Genomic DNA, 21,287 nt, shown 5'->3' on the forward strand with positions numbered 1-21,287 from the left:
GCAGGTTAGTTAGGCTTCACTGAGAAGAAACTCTTATAAAGATGATCATCTCAATGCTTAGCAACCACAGGTGTTTTCTACAGTATGCAGACTTGATTTTATTTTTAAAAATAATATACACTAGTGTGTATATGCAGCAGATTTAAGAAACACCCGAGATCAGAATCACATAAAACTTTCGCGGGTTTGTTTACAGCTCAACTGGCTAACATCGTGAAGATATTTAGCAGTTTAGCAATTTAACAGTTTAGCATCCGCACTATTCCAGCAAGCTAACGTACATGATCACTGGTGAACTGTCTGCTAACCTTCTGAAAGGCAATCATGACCACTTTGCTTGCCATCGATTCACTAACGAGCAAAGCAATCATACTGGAGAGATGCTGGCTAGTGAAACTGCCAAGTCATCAAAACAGACTTTCGTCACGTATAGAAATACAGTAACCCTAATTAGGTCAGTTACTTTTGTGACATTTTGTGAGTGTATATATGCAGCAGATATTAAAACACGCAAGTTCAAAAACACAAAGCATTCACGGTTTGTTTTCAGCTCAACTGGCCAATACCGTCAAGGGGTTTAGCGGTTTAGCAACTTAGCAGTTTAGTGTCTAGCGTACACCCTACTCTAGCAAGCTAACATGCTCACTGGTGAACTGTCTGCTAACCTTCTGAAAGGCAATCATGACCACTTTGCTTGCCATCCATTCACTAACGAGCAAAGCAATCATGCTGGAGAGATGCTGGCTAGTGAAACTGCCAAGTTATCAAAACAGCCTTTCGTCACGTATGGAAATTCAGTAACCCTAATTAGGTCAGTTACTTTTGTGATATTTTGTGAGTGTATATATGCAGCAGATATTAAAACATGCAAGTTCAAGAACACAAAGCATTCACGGGATTGTTTTCAGCTCAACTGGCCAATACCGTCAAGGGGTTTAGCGGTTTAGCAACTTAGCAGTTTAGTGTCTAGCGTACACCCTACTCTAGCAAGCTAACGAAGTTACAGCTTCACTTTTTCAGCTAAGTGAAGTACTTTAGCAATGTCTATGCAACTCAGGGCACACCCAATTACAGTATTTTGTTATGAAAATAGGATAAAATTCACTGAGTAGCATAACTGATGCAATATCTGAAATAGCAGTGCCTGACGGGCATTCATATCAGCGTCCGCCATTTCTGCTGTATTCTTAGCAGACGAAGCGATCAGAATGATTGACAACGTTCACTCTCTGCATCTCTGCTGCCTAAGCAAAGCTCTCATGATCGGCAATGGGGATCATTTAGGCCGTAACGTCCAAATTTGTTAGGTTAGGTTAGGTTAGGTTGTAAAATCGTTTGCCATTTTGGACGTTACGGCCGAAACGACCAGAATCCTAAGGTGTAGGTGAGAGTTTGGTGTGGGTGTAGTTAAGGAAGTAGAAGTGGGAAGAGTCAGGCTAGGGAACTGATAATCCGCTTATTATAATTCCTTCAGCCCAGCAATGTATTTTATAGGGGTAGTTTATTCATGCTCGCCATATGATTTTATTCAGTTCAGGAAACATGTACTGAGGAGGTTAATGTGGGCTGTATCAAATGCCCCAAGTCTGAATATAGCCTGTGCTCAGTTAAAACGATTGCCAAGTTAAAATCGTATGAAGTGTGGTATAAGCAATTCAATGGATGGTACTGAGGACCATTTACTGTATGAAAGTGACAGTGAAACAGTGATGATGACCGTGGTGATGACTTCCAGTGATGCTTCAGGACTCGGGGGAAGTAGTGATGAATTCTCAGGATTTGAAGACGAGTGAAATTTTCACCATGTCAGTAATATGAAGTGAATATAGGTTTTAGGTGATCATGACAGATGCAACCATGGAAAATTTAGGATCAATGGTGCTGTGCACCTTTAGTCTTGCACTGACGATGTTTGGATGAATAAATTGTTTGAGATGTTTCATGTCCTTAAGTGATGATATTTATATTGAACAACCAAATACATTTTGATGTTTTTGGCATATAATAAAGCCACTGGGTACTCCAAAACGGACTGATGTAAATGTTTCAGAGGTGAGCGAATGTTGCATGTGGTGTGTACATGTGTGCGTGTCTGTGTGTGTACCATAGCGACTAGGAGGCAGCAGTGTTAAGACCAAAAATGGATGTTTTCACAGTACTCGAATGTTTTGAGATGGATGTCTGTTTTTAGCAAATTCTGGTAAGAGAAATATGCATTTTTAATTGTTGATGCTGGAAGGAAAACAGCTGACAGTAAGGGAGTGATACTGGGAGAAGAGGGTTGAGCCAGTTGTCTAGCGCTTGGGATGCAGCAGTGTTGCTAAGAGATAGTTTCACCATTCTCGACATGTTTTGAGATGAATGTCTGTTTTTAGTAAATTGTGATCAGTGAAGAACGTATTTTTAACTGTTGATGCTGCAAGGGAAACATCGCTGACAGTGAGGAAGTGATACTGAGAGAAGAGGGTAGAGACTGCTGTCTAGCGACTGGGAGGCAGCAGTGTTACTAAGGTGTAAAATGGATGTTTTCACCATAGTATGTTTTGAAATGAATGTTTATAGTAAATTATGATCAGTGAAGCATACATTTTTAATTGTTGATGCTGCAAGGCAAACATAGCTGACAGTGAAGGAGTGATACTGAGAGAAGAGAGTAAAAACAGCTGTCTATCCTGTTCCCAAGCAGCCTTGCTATATTGAACTTTGGTTGTAAAACATTGTAATTTGTGTATTTACAAGTGCTACCTTTTTATATTATTTGTGGAGGTAATTACAGGTTAGTTAGAGTGCATGATTAATGATGGTAGTAGTCTGATATTGTGCTTGAGTCAAGGCAATGTGAGGAAATTCCGTAACTGGTGTGGAATATGACGGGGTTCTTTTAGGATAAATGAACTGATGTGAACATTCATTGTATTTTATGTTTTCGTCAGTGAATGAAAGAATAGAGTTTATTGACTTCATTTGTGGTTTTAAATTCATAAAATATTAAAAACAGTGTTTAGATCAGTTTACTGATACATTTTTATCAACAAAGTTGAGATGGCCTCGTGGTTTGAAGTCACGTTTTGTTAAGATGGGGTTTTGTTTTCTCTTTTCCTGTATCATTCTTTGTACATAAAAGAAGAAACTAAAGGATGATGAGCAGTACTGAATAGAGTCTGAAAGGTGAGTGTTGTATCAAAGTGATAGTGTCTCATATCCGTCACGTTTTGTCAAGAAGGGGCATTGTTTTCTTTTCCTGTACCATTCTTTGTATATAAAAGAAACCAAAGGCTGATGATCAGTAATGAATAGATTCTGAAAGGTGAGTGTGTATCTGTGTAGTAATGGCTCTTATCAAGAAACCTTACTGCAGTCTTGGTTGGGGCAAACTTTTTTTTCACAGAACTGCCCTGCCAGAATTAGGGTGCGTCTTTCACAATGCTGCGTCTTACATGCCGCGAAATACGGTATATATATATATATATATATATATATGCATATATATTTGTATTTATACGAGCACTTGTATATACTGTATATATATATATATATATATATATATATATATATATATATATATACACACATACAGTAAACCCTCTCTAATTCGAACCCGAGTAAATCAAATATTGGTTAAGGTGGATCTTTTTGACCACTAGACAATTTTAATTCAGATAGAAATACGAATTAAGCGAAACAAGTCCGAACAAGGGTTCCAGTCAGGGAATTCCCACCAAACAATGTTTCCTCACCATGCTGCTCAGTTCAGCCCGAGTCTCGCTCCGTAGCAAACTTATGCTCTGAGAGGTCTCCATCCTAAAACGTGACATATATTTGCATGTAAAATAGGGGGTTAGGTTCTAGGAGCCCCATATTTTTCATTAAAAATGTATTTAAAGATAGGTTATTATAAATATGTCTGCCGTAAGACACCCAGGACAGTGTGTTTACATTCAATGTCGCCGACTGGACACATCAATGCATTCTAACCTAACCAACTAGTTTTGCCTCCTAATACTCCCCGTAAAAGTTGTAACCTCCGGATTGCCACTAAGCCTCTTGAAAATCCTCATTACCAATCAAGAAAAAACTTCTGACCTAACCAACACGTCAATGGCCGCCCAGCATCACGCATATTTCGCCAGGAACCACTTTCGGCACACTCATTAAAAAACAAAAAAAAAAATGCAGTGTGCAACTATTTTGAGTCATTAGTCATCAACAATAAAGACAATATATACTGTATATATATATATATATATATATATATATATATATATATACTGAAGTTATCAGCATGGAATAATTGCATACTTCTCACTTCTCAGATACACACAAATGCAGTAATTGTGAATAATACACAAGTCAGCCAAGCAGTATAATTTTTATGACAGTATAATTCACAAGAACTGAACTCACATAATTATCTTACCCAACTATTTACGTCAGCATGTGTGTCGTCACATACCATAAGAGCCGAATTTTCTCGACCAGAGATTGTCCGTTGATAATAAAGGTCAAGCACAAAGCCTTTTTTTTTCTTCTTCTTCTTCTTCACACTCATTGCACCAAAGGCGAAAACATGAATTTTACTGCTCCTTCATCATTAACTTTTTTTTTTTTTCCAACAAAGAAAGTATCCACGTCGTAAACACATCCAACTCATTTTATCTGTCTGATCGTTTACATTTAAACTCTTACATCACATGTCACTTCGTCCAACAATTTTACATTTTCCTTTGGAATAAATGTTTTTCTTGTGTTTATAGCACTTTCAGAGTACTTAGGCCATACTAAAGTTAGCTTGGTACCATGTTCTCAGAGTTCTGAGAGGAAATGAGAAGCAAGGAAATAAGCAGATAAACACTTCTCATCACAGTGACCATCCACGCAACACAGGCAGGCAGTCGGAGGTGGTATGGGACATGGGTACAGTACTGTACTGTACTGTTCCATGTTTTTGTGAAAAAGCCGTGTTTTATTGAGGGTGGGTGTGCTTTGGGGACAGGGGCAGGCATGCTCTCTGATAATTCAAATTTTTGGATATTTTGATATGGGTTCCCCCCAATTAATCCAAATTAGAGAGGGTTTACTGTGTATATATATATATACTGTATATATATATATATATATATATATATATATATATATAAAACATTAAGCGAAGAAGTAAGTGCAGTAGGATTCCTGTTCGCCGGCATAAGATACAGTATTCAAGAACTATGGCTTTAAACAGTATTCAAGAACTATGGCTTGAACAGTAGCATGGTACTGATGCTTGAATATTTAATGTACACACACTCAAAAAAGTATTGTTACAGGGGGGTCCGATGAGTTTCATACTGAACAATCCAGCCGTCTCGGTAGGGCTGAGGGAAGGCTGTTATCAGACATTTCATTCGTGGTGTCAGTTTGTATCGCGCAGAAGGTGTAACAATACTTTTTTGAGTGTGTGTACATATTACAAAAGGAGATTGTAATCAGCAATTCTAAGGAAGGAATGATGATGAATGAGGGGTTTATTATAGCAGATATGAAATGTGTTGCCAGTTGACCACCAGAACAATAAAACTTGTTAAAACTACAGTTGTGGGAAAGTGTATTCATGATACCCAAGAGATTATATCATTTTCTTTTCTTTTAGATCAGTACCAAATCCTAGAAGTTCCCTGACACCTTGGTTTAAATCTTTTGGTAGACTTAGGAATAGAATCTCACAGTGGTATTTCATTGGCTGTGAAGCAACACCCCGAATAGAGAAATAGGTTCCTGCACTGATTTCACAAATCTTGTTGCATTTTTTTTTTTTTTTTTTTTTGATACATCATCTGCAAAGAGCATATTCAGGTACAGTTCTCCGCTGTGCAAATAATTAATAAAAGTACAGTAAATTTCCCTTTGAATTCACCATCATGAGCATTGGAATGACGATGTGAGTGTGTGAAATGATAACGTTTAAAGTTATGAAAATAAATTAATCTTTAGTTTAATGTTCTGAACTATTAGATACAATTGAAACTGAAGTATATTATAAAGTTTATATGCAGGGACATTGATATATGTTGTGAATATATGGTGTTATTAGACAACTGCTGAATGTTACGTGAGTTTTTATATTGGAATGTACAGTGATGTGTGATGTCCCAGTGGTTGTACAGGATTTATGTATTTGAGTAGGGGTATGTGAGAGGTCAAAACAAGATTTACAGACGGAGTTAAGCTTGTGAGGGATTGAGCATTTCATATTTAATGCATGCAGTTGAAGATGTGCTGCTTGCTAATAGTGAATGGAATTTTTGCATAGCGGTTCAGTTTTATGTGAATGTCTTTGATTAACAGAGTCAGAAAATAAGCTAGATAAGAGCAAAGTAATGATTATTGAGAGAGTTGATGACTTGAAGTGTGATGTGCTGGCCTTGGAGAGTGATTTTAACAAATGTAAGATTTTAAGTACAGTATCTCAGTGCAATGATAGAAAGAAAAATTAAATGTGTAAAGGAAATGAAGTAGCTCAGTGAAGACACATGACTGATACTATAAACATTTTGATAACTAATGGAGGACTGAATATGGAGGCTAGAAGATAACATGAAGGTATGTTAGTTTTCATATTAACATGTGGGTTGTGTAGGTTGGAGAGGATAAGAAACATGTGATTCATGAAAGATGTTGAGTAAGGAAATTGATCTATTGGAATATGGATAAGAAAGTGTTCAGATGGTATGGTCATGTTAAAAGCCTAGATATCAGTAGGATGGTGAAACAGTTTTTGTAAGTGTGAAAGTGAAAATAGGCAGAGAAGAATATGGCTGGATGTGGTGGATGGACATAATAAATGAATGTGTCTGAGAGCAAGATGTGGATGCTGAGGAAGCAAGAGGATTGACTTATGAGTGAAATGTGTAAAATATGCATATGGAGATGCATTTGAGAAGGACTGCACTCCTTTCTTAACGTAGCAGCAAATGGATTTTTTACCTGTGATGTGGTGTCAGGATTTAGAGTTAACTGGCCCATTTCACTGGTCATCCTATTGATAGATTTCCTCCTTTTGTGCTTACTCATTCCCATTTTTAAATCCTACCCATCCCCTTTCTTTAGTGAGAAGTTTGGTTAGAATTTCAGTACAGTAATTTGAAAGTAGAATTTCTTTACAGTCCCAATATTACAGAAGTGTCCCAAGAATACTTTATATTCTGTTGTTTGTTAAATAGGGTTCTCCTTAAAGTAATTATATCTTGTCAGGAGTATTACTGGTTAGTGATGCTCCCAACAGGCTATTGCTTTGCTTACTGCTTAATCCCAGCTTCATTCCCCTTATCCCTGTCCATGTTGCACATTATTCTTTGCACTGAAATTCATCTTGCTTTGATACAGGTACCTACAGTATCTTGTTCTCTTTTATCTCTTAAGCATATTGCAGTACAGTACTTGGTTATCAAATGAATTTGTGGACCACACTTATGAATGGTAAAATTGAGTACTTTCTTTACATGTTAGGAATGCTGCATACCGTGTATAATTGGAATTCCGTAATTAGTCATCTCAGTTCCAATGTTCGAAGTAAAGAAAATCCCAAGTACATAAAAGAACAACGTCTGTATAGTACATCAGTATACAGCTGTACTATATTGAGCTAGGTTGTATAAACCAGTCTAAAAAATCAGTGTCAAGTTGTATGTTTCATGCAGTATGTATAAATCATAAGCCAGGAGCCCCTGTATTTGGAATCAAGCCTCACTTGTGCTGTTTTCCATATCCATGAGATATTAAATCGTTCTCCTTTACATACACTTAGCTGATTATTATTTCTAATGATATCTCAAATAGTATAATAAAGGTGTCCTGACCATAAGAGGATTAATGTTGACAGTATTAACACTGTCAGGCTCCTGTATCAGATGAATACAGTAATATGGCACTAGTTGCTGGCCACAGCCATGAGACAGTTAAATGGATGCATAAATCAGTAACACACACACACAAACACACACATATTATTGTAAGAAAAGATTTGAATGAAGAAGAAGAGAGAAGTTTTAAAATCTTTGAAGGAACAAGTAAAGGAAAATAATGATAAGAGGACAGAGGAAGAATGTAATACTTTTTTTTGGAGAATGGTGGATATGAAAGTAAGGAAGTGGTATGTGAGGAACTAGAAGTGAAGGAAACTTACGGGGATGGCTATGAATACGAAAAAGAGAAGCTATTGGAGAGTTGTAGATCAGAAATTGAGGAAGTGGTACCGATGGAGAGAAGAGGGTATAAAAAACATCAAAAATAGCTTGAAGGTGGTATATACTATTGCTGATGGTTTAATATCAGCAAGGCTTGAAATTAATGATTTCTTGTGGGTACATAAACCTGATGGCATGTGCTTTGTAGAGACCAAGTTAAGAGAAGATATTGATGTTCATATGGGAGATGGTAAATACAAACTGTGGAGAAGAGACAGAAAAGAAAAAACGGGAGGAGGAATGATGATAATAGTGAAGAATGATATAAATGTAGATACCGTGGAAACGGGAGAAGGCAGGGCTGAAGTGGTAAATATGAAATTAGAAACTGGAGAGAATGACAAGAGAGTTATGGCAGTAGTGTATGTTCCCCCTAAGACAAGAGCATGGAACGATGATGAATACCAGGAGATGTTATCAGATATGGCTAGTTTTTTACAGAAAATAATTGAGAAAAGCAACAATATAATTTTGGCAGATGACTTTAACTGTAAAGAGGTGAACTGGGGGGAATGGGACTCAGGAGGCAGCGAAGATTCGTGTGGCACTATATTATTAAATATATCAGTGAATAATGTGATGATGCAATGGGTCAAAGAAGAGACACGGTTCCGAGGTAGGACACACCAACAAGATTAGACTTACTGTTTACCAAAGAACCCGATGTAATAGACTCTTTGTCATATTTGTCTCCAATAGGAAAAAGTGATCATGTGGTCATTGAGTTCCTGATGATAATAGGGAACGTCGAGCCAAGAGATGACCTATATAGGCAGGGAAGATACAACTTTGGGAAAGCAAATTTTACAGGATTGAGAAAATTTTTCAAAAATGCGGATTGGAGAAAATTCAGAGAAACAAGAGAGAGATACAGAGGAAGTGGGATATCTTTCTAGACCTCTATAATTTGGGAGTGGAAAAATTTGTACCAAGAGTAAGGGGGAAAGAAAACAGGAAAAAGGAGTGTTTTAATAGAAGGTGTATGATAGCAAAAAAAAAAGAGAGATAAAGCTTGGAACAACTGGAGAAAGAGAGGTAACAACAGAACGAAGGAAGAATATGAAAGAACTAGAAATGAATACACAAGAATACATAGAGAGGAAGAAAGGAATTTTGAAAAAGGTCTGTCTATCTATCTATTGCCAGACGCCTCAATTCTGTTCGGGGTGGCCACAAACAAATCGCCTCCACGTCGCCCTGTCCCCCGCCATTTCACTGCTCCGCTCCCAACTCACACCCCTCTCTCTCATACACCTCTCCACCCCATCCCTCCATCTCATCCTCGGCCTCCCGCTCCCTCTTCCCCCCTCCACCTCACTCACATACACTCTCTTCGTCAGTCTTTCACCCTCCATCCTCTCCACATGGCCAAACCACCTCAGTATATTCCTACTAACGCTTCCTATCACATCCACATCCACACCACAACACTCCTTTATATCCTCATTCGTCAGCCTGTCTCTCCATGTGACTCCACAGGCTCCTTTTAAATAACTCATTTCCACTGCTGTCACTCTTGACTTGTGTCCTTCCAGCAGTGTCCAAGCTTCACTTCCATATGTTAGAGTTGGTATCACAATACTGTCATGTAGTAACTTTTTCACTTCCATGCTCACTTCCCTGTTTCTTATCACTGCTTTCAAGGAACCAGCAACCTTTCTTCCCTGCTGTACCCTTTCAAGCACTTCACCCTCCAAACCTCCATCCTTACTCATCACACTACCCAAGTACTTAAACGTACTCACATTTTCCAATTCCTCACCATCCAACCTCGCTGTACATTCACTGACTTCACCTGTCTCAAAGACCATCACTTTACTCTTCCCTACATTCACCTCTCTCAAAGACCATCACATTACTCTTCCCTACATTCACCTCTCTCAAAGACCATCACTTTACTCTTCCCTGCATTCACCTTTAGATTCCGTTTCTTACACACTCACCCAAACTCATCCACCAAGCCTTGCAGCTCTCCTTTGTCTTCACTCAACAACACAGTATCATCTGCAAACAACAGTAGAGGGAGTTTCCAAACACTACCCTCTCTCACCAGGGTATAATAGACAAATGCAAGGATGAACCCAAACTGTTTTATAGATTTGTTAATGGCAAAATGAAACAAAAGGAAGGAATCACCAAACTAAAAGTAGAAGGAGAGGTCTATAAAGATGCAGCAGTGCAAGCTGAAATAATGAACAAATGTTTCCAATCGGTTTTCACTGATGAAAAGGAGTTTGTGGAAGGGGAAGGAGTGATTAGAAATGTACCAGTGCTAAAAGATATAAAAGTGGAGGTACAGGAAGTGTATAAATTACTGGAAACTCAAGATGTAAGGAAAGACCCAGGACCTGATGGAATTTCCAGTTGGGTACTGAAGGAATGCTGAGAACAACTGGCGGATAAAATTCACAGTTTAATTGTGTGTTCTCTGGAAGAGGGGAAAGTGCCTCAAGAATGGAAGAGGGCAAATGTTGTATCGATTTATAAGGGAGGAAATAGGGAAGAACCCCTGAATTATAGACCAGTGTCTCTAACCAGCATGGTCACAAAATTGTGTGAGAAAATCCTGAAAGACAGATGGGTAATATATCTAGAAGAGATGAATATTTTGGCTGAATGTCAGTTTGGATTCAGAAGTGGAAGGTCATGTGTTTCCAACTTGCCGAGCTTTTACTCAAGAGCGATTGACATTTTACAGGAGAGAAACGGTTGGGTAGATTGTGTGTATTTAGATTTGGAGATGGCCTTCGACAAGGTACCCCATAAGAGACTAATGTGGAAACCAGAATATATAGGAGGACTGAAGGAGAAACTCTTGGAATGGATGAGAGACATTCCAAGACTTTTTGAGAGACAGACAAATAAGGACAGTAATAAAGGATAGGATGTCTGGATGGAAGGAAGCAACAAGTGGAGTCCCTCAAGGCTCGGTGTTGGCGCTAGTAATGTTCCTGATTTACGAAAATGATATGGTAGATGGAGTGAACAGTTATGCAAGTCAGTTTGCTGATGATGTAAAGATCTTGAGGAAGTTAGAGGTTGTGGAGGATTGTAGAATGCTGCAGGAGGATCTGGACTGGGCACATGATTGGAGCCGGATGTGGGAAATGAAATTTAATGCAAAAAAAATGTAAAATATTGGAAACGGGTAAAAGTACCAAGAGGCCATCACTGAATTATTTGATGGGTAATGAATCAATCTCAAAAGTGAGAGAAGAGAAAGATTTGGGAGTGCTGGTCCAGGGTAGTTTGTCACCTGAAAAACATATTAACAAGATAGTTAGAGAGACGTATAAACTCTTGACTAACATAAGAGTAACATTTCATTATATGGACGAGGAGATGATGAAAAAATTGATAGTGGCCATGATCTGCCCCAGGTTAGAATATGCAGCGGTAGTGTGGTCCCCACACAAAAAGAAAGATATAAACAAGATTAAGAGAATACAAAGGACAGCAACCAAGGTGGTCCCCAGTCTGGCAGATCTGTCATACAGAGAGAGGCTAGAAAAGCTGGATTTGCCTTCCTTAGAGGAAAGGAGAAAGAGGGGAGACATGATTGTAGTGTTCAGGACCATTATAGGGGTAGATAAAATTGACCGAGAAGATCTGTTTGTATGGGATAAGAGAGCAACAAGAGGACACAGAATGAAACTGAAGAAACCAGGCTGCTTGAAGGATATCAAGAAATAAAGTTTTCCATATTGAAGTACAGTATAGACCTGTGGAATAGCCTGGACAAAGAGATCATCCAGTCTAAAAACTTAAACGTGTTTAAAGCTAAATTTGACTTGCTGAGAAACAGAGACGGGATCCCACAAACATAGCTCATTTCCTGTATATCGCAGTTAGGTATAGTAGGTAAATACACAATTATTTGGAACGACTTAGACGAAGAGGCGATGCAGACGAAAAACATTCATGTGTGTAAAAGTAGACTAGATAAATGTGGATAAGGAGATAGGACAACACGAGCATTGCTCAATTCCTGTATACTACAAATAGGTAAATACAAATAGTTAAATTACACACACACACACACACACACACACACTTGCGTGAGGCATAATATCACAGAAATTTTCATAGACATTTCATTGTAATTGTTCTCCTCTGTTGTGCAGTATATTTAATTGAAGAATATTGCATATAGGATCATACTATAAGTAGCATGAGATTTCATAACATCTCTTCCTCAGCAGTTCATTTTGCCTAATGCTCCTTAGTATCTTTTTGTATGTCACTGATATAAATTGTCAACATTAAAGCAGTATGAATAACATATGAGAGAACAGTAAGGTGAATTAGGTAATGATATATTGGTAAGAAAGAGGTACTATGAAATCCTCCTATGCCACCAAGAAATGTCCCATAAATGCATGCTTTCCAGAAGAGTCACCAGAAATATTCATTGAAAGACAATTTCATGTTGCATGGTAGATGTACAAAATGAATACCTGCAAATGTGACATATCAATAACCCACTGAGCCCAGTAATGCCTTTTTCATGTTATTTCTTGCCATCTCCTGACTATTTGGTTCAACTTAGGATAGCCTTTTTGAACTGAAGGGGTTGGGTACAGCTTTAATAAACCCCTTCAGTACAAGAGGCCTTTCCTTAATTGACTGAAATCATGGTGCTGCAGTAGGATAGCAAGAATAAACTAAATAAGTTGTTGACATAATTCAAGAAGTTACAAGAATGGCTCCTCATTTGATTCTGTTATTTGTTGTGACTTGAGTAAAGCACCCATTGTCTGTTGATGCATGATTATGGTTCTGTATTGTTGGCATGATTTATAGCCTTGATCATAGGAGTCAAAAAGAAAGCTGTTCATTGAGTGCAAGTGAGTGTTTAACAGCTTAGCCAATTAACTGTGCTCTCTAGAAGTGACCATTAATCTTTTTCAGTATGATATTGACTTGTTTGAGTTTGTTCTTGCTACCTTCAGACAGTTCTTTTTTAAAGTTCAGAGAAGACCTCTGGTGTTGAAGGGTTAATGTAGGTCCTGCATAGCCCCTCCAGTATGGAAAGTCTCTCATAAGCTGAGAACTGAAGATTGTTAATGATAGCAAGAGAAGATATAAAAAATGTCATCATAGTAAAAGGCTGATAATATGGTACCCAAGTGCCATTGAATAATGACGGTAATGGACCAATTAGTACTGTACTTCGTCACAGAAGAAATATTTGAAACAAAAATAGCAGTAGAGTAATATATTTTCTTAGCCCTGATTATTATTACATTATGGCTATCCTGCTGTGTTCCTTGATGTTGACAAGCAGGTTTGCATCACTTTATAGTCTACATCATATATTTGACAGTAAGTTTTCAGAACACAACTCACAAAAAATGACTACTGCAAGCAGTATTGGCATTGAAACCTCATGACTTTCAGAGTTATGATTCTTTATTTATATATATATATATATATATATATATATATATATATATATATAATGTTTATTTATTTACGCTTTGGCATTTAACTGGTTGTCCATGGTACTCTGAATGAGCATCATGTAAGGTTTTCGCCGATGATTATTTTACAGTATACTGTAATTTCTTCATGTCCTTTTAGTCCAGTCTTTTACAGTTTATAGCCTAGCATTATGAATGTGTAAATATTCTTTCACTCACATGTACTGTATTGCAAATTACACCAGTATTTACGCATGAATAAATTCAGTGCATGAGAACCTTTTACTTTACTTCATTTATATGAAAATGGTTTCTCTTGTTTTTGTTATGGGAAAAATACTGCCATATACAGTATCTCAATTTCTGTAGAATTAATGATGCAGGTTTTCTTCTTACATGCAGGCACTAGTGTGGTTTCTAGGCTTAACCCCTTCAGTAATATGACAACATTTATATATTTATATTTTTTGCTGCCTCTATATGATACTATTTAACTTATGATTTTTTTTTCTAGAGAGTTGAATACAACATTCATTAATGCCATCAGTACAAGGGCACCTCTCTTAAACCAAATAAGATCATTTGGTAGTATCAAGAAGAAACTGAAAACAGGTGTTGTCATAGTGAAAGAGTTTAAGAGACTTAGTACCATTTATGATAGATTCAGTGGATTATTTAAACTCTTCATTGCTAGTCAGTGGCATAGCTAATTACCAGTACAATCAGTATATGCAAGATAGAGCTGAATACTTAATAGATATTTCAGCTAACTCTTGCACAGAAAAATTCATTATGGTCGGATGGTTCATTTAAGTCAGTATTTTGAAGCATGATAGTTAATGGTGTTTTGAGCATGAATGTTGCACTCTACAGGCTTCTAGTGTTTTCACATTGATCTGCAGTATACTTTGGAAGGTTGCCCAACTCTTCAGTTTGTTTCCAGTTCCACCCAGCTCAGGGACTCTTTTGCCTAATAATAACTGAATATCTGTAAAATTAATGCCAATTATGTTGATATCTTCAGTGATTTATCTAGCTTGGAGATGGTTAGCATATTGTCTAGTCAGAAATTAAAGACATTTCAGGTAACTCTATCATTAAAAGATAGTGTGTCAGAGAAAGAAACCTATTGTGATTTCTGTACAGCAAATATTGTCTTATGTTGTACATTAACAGTAATAAAATAGGCATAGGGCATATTTTTTGAGGTACAATACTCATACAGAGGGCTAACAGAGATAAAACAGTGAAAAAACATCACTCAGGATCAGTCACTGAACCTCTTGTGAACAATGTTTCTCTAGATTGCCGAACAACATGTGCCCTGGTGAGATTGGTGGAGCTGCATCCAAATGGTAGAAGTTGCCCAGTCTTTTTTACTGCAGGTCATGCAGTGTTCTTAGTCTGCTAAAATTACATTTAAAAATAAAAATCTTTGCCTCATGATACTGTATGAGAACCAGTTTTGATTATTTTTTAACACTATATTTAGGTGTTTTGCTAAGGTTAATTTGTGTATTTATTTTTCATTTTTCTAAATATTTTTGTTAATTATTTAGTCTAGACTGTATTTGATTTACCATATATAGAACATTTCCATGAACACTGTAGCAGCTTTGGTCCAGTGCTCCTTGTCAGCATCTATATTTCTCACTGCTGAACTTTTGTGAAGCCTCCTTATACTGAAGGGCAGACATTTGGATATGGTTAATTACTATATTCAGAAGTTCATACTGAAGCGACCACTTTCCTCTTGCAGTGAAGGCTACCAAGAGCACAGAGGAGATGCGCAAACTCCTCGACAAGTAAGTCCCTCCGTGTAGACGGGAGTGAGCAGCAGTGCGGTTTAACAAGAGAGCCTGTTGTATGAAGACAGTTGAATAATTTGATAATTTTGGTCCTTGGCTGATCTACTTATTCACTAAGGCACGGGCTGAATTTGTGATTCTTGGTAAAATATGGCAGTGAGATTAGATCACATCTGTGGCCTAATTCAGTAAACAGTTTTATTAGGCTCACAAATCTCCCTACCTTATTCAATGCAGGGATGTATTCTCTTGTTTTGTTTTTGCTATGTCAAGACAATTTTAGTTATTTTGAGGGAAACTTCTTGTTTTGAAGGTTGTATCTAAGCTCGCCATTTCAAAAAGTCTCTCCTGAGTTAAATAAAACCATCTGAAGGTTGCAAATATGAAACAGAGAAGTACAAACTTTGGTTGAGTGGGTTAAAGCCAAGTGCATCTGGACCAAAATGATCAGATTGTCAAGTCTGTTACACCACAAGGTCTCAAGGTCTAACAAAGCTGCTGGCCTGAGCTCACTTTCTATTGTTTTATTTCATTTAATGTATTTTTTTGAAAACTCGTTAAAGATTGTACAGCATTAGTGGTACTGTATCTTAACACCAGCAGTGTAGTCTGCAAATACTAATACTGTATAACTTGCAGCATAATCAAACCTAAGACGGATTAGTTCTAACGTTTATTTCTACACATATTAACGCATAATCACAGTTAGCATATCATCTGCTGTGTATATATTTTTTCAGAAATTTTCATTCATTTCATAAGATGACCATCGTGTTGTATATATTATTTGTTATACAATACTGTGCTAGCCCTGACCTAAATAACAAGAATATTACTAATTTTGTATAAGGAAAATTTGCTTAGTTATGAGTTTTTGTGGTGCAGTATTGGATGTTTTGTTGTAATTAAGAAAATTTTAATGCATGGTATTTGTAGTTAAATTGTTGCAAACACCATAGTATACAATGTATGTACAGTATATTTATATTCATGACTAGAACCTCAGATTTGTCAGAATTCAGTAATAATTATGAATGCACTAGTATCCAAGTGAAATGAAGGAGGAATGGATTTATATACTGTATACTCTAAATGCCTCCCGTTTTTTTTTTTTTTTTAATAACAAACTTAAGTGGAGGTAAAATAACTAGAGGGACATGGTTGTCACTTCACATGTATGTACAGTATATATATATATATATATATATATATATAGGGGGATGAGAGAAGTAAAAGCACGAGTAATGGAGAGGGAGATGACATTGGTAATGAATGGTGATGGATGGAATATCTCAAATTTGTTGTATGCTGATGATGCAGTACTACCTGTACCTGTACTTGCAAATACCGGAAAAGAACTTGGTAGGCTAGTGCAGAGTTTTGCTGATGTCTGTGAGTGTCGTGCCTTGAGAGTAAATGTAGAAAAGAGTAAAGTGATGGCTATTGAGAGAGAAGGTGACTCCCATTGCGATATTACAGTGAGTGGAGAGAGACTGGAATTGGTGAGAGAGTTCAAATACCTGGGTACAATGATAGAAGAGAGAGGAAAATGTGCAAAAAAGGTGGAACGTAGAGTGACACAAGGCAGGAAAGTAGCTGGTGCAATGATGGCCTTGATAAGAAACAGAGGCTTGAGTGTTGCAGCTGCATGAGGCTTACATAAAGGAGTGTTAGTGCCAACTTTAACATATGGATGTGAGACTGTGGTGTGGCATGAAGATGAAAAGTCAAGAGTGAGAGCAGTGGAGATGGGACTGCTGAGGAATGTATATAGAGTACAGAGAGTGGATAGGATATGAAATAATGTGATTCGTGAAAGACGTGGAGTAAGGAAGTCTGTGGACACCAGAATTGAAGAGCATGTACTGAGATGGTATGGTCATGTGGAGAGAGTGGATAACAATAGAATGGTGAAAAGGATATATCTGAGCAAATTTGAAGGAGAGAGAAGGCAAGGTAGGCCAAGGTAAAGGTGGAGGGATATGGTGAATGAGTGTGTGAGGAAGAGAGGTTTGGAAGTCAGTGAGGCTAGGGGACTGACAAGAGATCGAGCTGGCTGGATGAATATTGTGAGGAGAAGCACATGATCAGGGATTTGGCACCCCTTTTTAACATGACAGTGTCCGGATTGACTATTCCGGATATATTTATATGAAGCTACAGAACATGGTGAATGTTTTTGGCATAGCAGATAGAGCCAGGATTCCGGGGGCTTGAATGGTGAGTTAATGAAAGTGTGACCTATTGGACTGGGCAAATTTGGGCTGTCTGGACATTGCTATTCCTCACCCTGCCCTGAGGTGGGAAAGGAAGTCCGGATGATGATACTGTATATATATACAGTATATATATATATATATATATATATATATATATATATATATACAGTAACCTCTCAAATAACGTGAGGGTTAGGTTCCTGGAGAGGTCACGTTAGTTAAAAATGCTTTTTTTAAACATAATTTTTCCATAAGAAATAATGGTAATATTGGGGGTTATGTTCCTGGACTCTGGGAAAGTCTACCCATTTGGGGAGTTATGATACTCTAAACTTAAAAGCAACAGTATTAATTTGAAGGGAAATCCACGTAAAAAACAAAAACCATATAGTTGGGGAGAAATAAACAACATTTGAGCCCTAGTTGGGCCGAAGCGTTGTTTAATTCTCCCCAATTACGTACTGTTTTCGTTTTTCTAGTGGATTTTCTTTCAGTTCTGCTTCATTCACGGCATTGTGAAAGTTCCTCAACATTATAAATGCATTAGTAGGTCATAAAAACACTAGAGTAAAAGCAACATTTTCATTACAGTAAGTTGGTCACAAACAATAACAACACACCGCCCCACTTCATCTATGCATCACTCGTCGTCTGCTGCTGTCCTTCCTCACCCCGCTCCCCACCCTAAATTTGGTGTCCCTCCTCGCTCTGCTGTCCTTCCTCTTCCTCTGACTTCCGTGCTACTGGTGATGAAGATAACTCCCTTAAGTTTTCTGTCTTCTTCATAAAGAACTGCTCTATCTTGGTGTGAGCGGTTTTCTTCTTTCTGTTCTGCAGCATCAAGTTGTAACAATATAGATCTGCCATCACTTTCCTGGCCAAATTTTGTCCGAAAATGAGCCAAATTGGACCCTAACTCAGAGAAACACCTATACAACTCCCTCTGGACATGCATAGCACCTATTTAAGACCCAGATCACACCAATAAGGCACATAAATGACTGAAATAAATGCAAAAGAAGCATACAATGAGGGTTTAGAAGTAGGTTCATACAGTATTAAACATTCTGGTGACTGGCTCCTGGACTGGTACTTATGGACCCTAACCTAGCCTAACTCAGAAAAACACCTTCCTACTGCACATGCATAGCTCCTAACACCCTATTCACACCAATAAAGGACATTAAAGAGTGAAATGAGGTAAGTATAGTATGGAAAAAAGTACAGTATAAAACATTCTGCCTACTTAGAGCAAGTCCATGGCCACCTCGATGAATAACCGCCTCCTCTCGGACTCTGACAGTAAGAAGGATTTCCTGAAGCACTTCCAGTACACTGTTCCTGAAGTCTTGCACTGAACTTAGTCAATCGCACACAGAAGTCCGTTCTCTTTACAGTGTTCACTTTAGTCCAAATAATGTTCCATTTTAATTTAGTGTTGCACATTAACTTTTCCCAAGTTTTTTTTTATTTTCCAAAGCCAAAACAAAGAAGATTAGTTACGTTAAATTTTGTTTCCAATGAGTCTTTTCTCTCATTTTGAAAACCTTAACACAACACACCGTTTTTTTCACTGCACAACACTCAAAATTCCTGTGTGGTCTAGTGGAGAAGATCTTGCTGTTTATTCATTGTCAGAGTCCGAGAGTATCACTGGCAGGCGACCAAGGGGTGCATCGCTGGGTCGTGGTGATGGCATACCGACTGCAGAAGACTCTGACGAAAGCCGCAAACTCACGTCGAGCGGTGACTCCACTGTAGCTGATGTGCTGGGCTGTGGCTCGGAGCATGAGGGCCTGTCTTGGGAAGGCAACGGAGTGGAGCCAGGGCTTGGCACAGCGGGGGTCACGGGCCTGAAAAAACTGTCAATCGTTGACTGACGCAAGGACCGACGATTCTGGCGATTGATGATGCACTGCCTGAAAGCACGCACTTCCTCCACGAGTCCCAAGGGCCTCATCTTCCTGTCGCAGGCCGGGTGTTCCAGGTAGTCTAGGATGAACTCTAGATGTTCCTGGAGTGCGCTCAGCTTGGGGATGGCTGGAGTAGTGTCCTGCTGAGAGGAGTCCGCATCATCGTCGCCTTCGTCATCGGAATCTTCAAGTTCGGGACTGACACCAGCAACCGAAGACGCGATCTCGATATCAGACAACGTCTGATACCCAGGATCGCCCTCGTCATCGTCCAACCACTCACGTACATTGTCCACATCAACAACGTCGCCGTGCGTACGTAGCCGTGCATGGAAGTCATCCACGTCAAAACCCAGAAAATCGTACTCCACATCTGTTCCGAGAAGCAGACGAGACCAACCATTTTCAAGAGTTTTCACAGGGACTTCCTTCCATGCACTAGCCCAGTTGTACAGCGCAGACTTGATGTTGTAGCGGCGAAGGTTTTCCAAAGTCCGCTTGCCTCGAGTGTCACGTCCTTCTCTGCGCTCGTCCTCATCCTCGAGAACAACCATCACCTCGTCCAGGAACTTCCGACGGTACAGGCGCTTTGTTGCCACGATCACTCCTTGGTCCATGGGTTGAATGAGAGCAGTCGTATTAGGTGGCAGAAACATGCACCTAATACGGCCATTCTCAGCAACCAAGTCTTTGTCGCACGGGTGGGCAGGTGCATTGTCGAGCAGAAGGAGAGCCTTTACCTGGTCGCGAGGGATTCCCAGTGTCTTTGTCTGGTACTGGATGACCTCCTTGATGAAGTGACGGTGAAACCAGTCTTTGAAAATCACAGCTGTGAACCATGCTTTCAAAGAATGGTACCATACGACAGGAAGGACATCCATTACCCCACGAAGGCACCGAGGCTGCTTTGCACGGCCAACAACAACGGGCTTAAGCCTATGCATGCCGTTAGCACTGGCACAACACAAAGCAGATATCCATTCCTTAGAAAGCTTGCGGCCAGGTACACGCTTCTCCGTCTCCTCGGCTAGAGTGTTCGTTGGCAGCGAGCGATAGAATAGGCCAGTTTCGTCTGCGTTATAGACTTGACCGAGAGTGAGGCCCTCCCTGTCGATCAAGCCTTTCACCTTGTGCCGAAACTCGTCAACTCCATCCTCGTTAGCATCCAATGCTTCGCCATGTGCTTTACGGTTAGTAAGGCCATGTCGCAACTTGAACGCGAAGAGCCAACCCTCGGATGCCTTGAAGTCTAGGGCGTCGTGAAGCCTTGCAAACTTCTCAGCAGCAGCCTTCAGCTCCGTTCCACGTACCATCACACCAGCTGCACATTGCTGTCGGTACCAAATCAACGTGGATTGGTCGATTTCTGCAAACTTGGGGGTAAACATCACCTTCCTTTCCACATTGCGTTTGCTTCTCGACGAGAAGTCAGCCGTGTACTGCATGAGTTTGTCTCGGGAACGTTTGATATCGAACAAAGTCGACCGGGCCAGGTTATACTCACGGAGAATGCGGGAAGAAGACCAACCCGCATCAACTTTCTCCAATATCTCCCTCTTCTTTTCCAGAGTCAACACCACTCTCATCCTTTTCTCAGGTGGCGGGGCCATCATCACACACACTAAGAGGAGGGCCGAGAGCAGCAGGAGGCCTTGCAGCAAGTACGGCACCACCACAAAATCGAGCACATGGGCGGCCATTG

The 21,287-nt window shown here is 39.1% G+C and overlaps 1 protein-coding gene across 1 annotated transcript in view; it reads left to right on the forward strand.

Moving 5' to 3' along the window:
- Positions 1 to 21,287, forward strand: part of Dscam1 (Down syndrome cell adhesion molecule 1) — an 829,655-nt gene that overhangs the window by 793,148 nt on the left and 15,220 nt on the right. The window contains exon 41 of the mRNA XM_080267762.1: positions 15,405 to 15,450. Within this exon, the coding sequence (XP_080123888.1) occupies positions 15,405 to 15,450 (46 nt within the window). The remainder of the gene's footprint in view (positions 1 to 15,404; positions 15,451 to 21,287) is intronic.

The sequence above is a fragment of the Coenobita brevimanus genome, chromosome 25 (assembly GCF_032717465.1).
Source record: "Coenobita brevimanus isolate Jiangsu-jjx chromosome 25, ASM3271746v2, whole genome shotgun sequence".
Classification (NCBI taxonomy): Eukaryota; Metazoa; Arthropoda; class Malacostraca; order Decapoda; family Coenobitidae; genus Coenobita; species Coenobita brevimanus.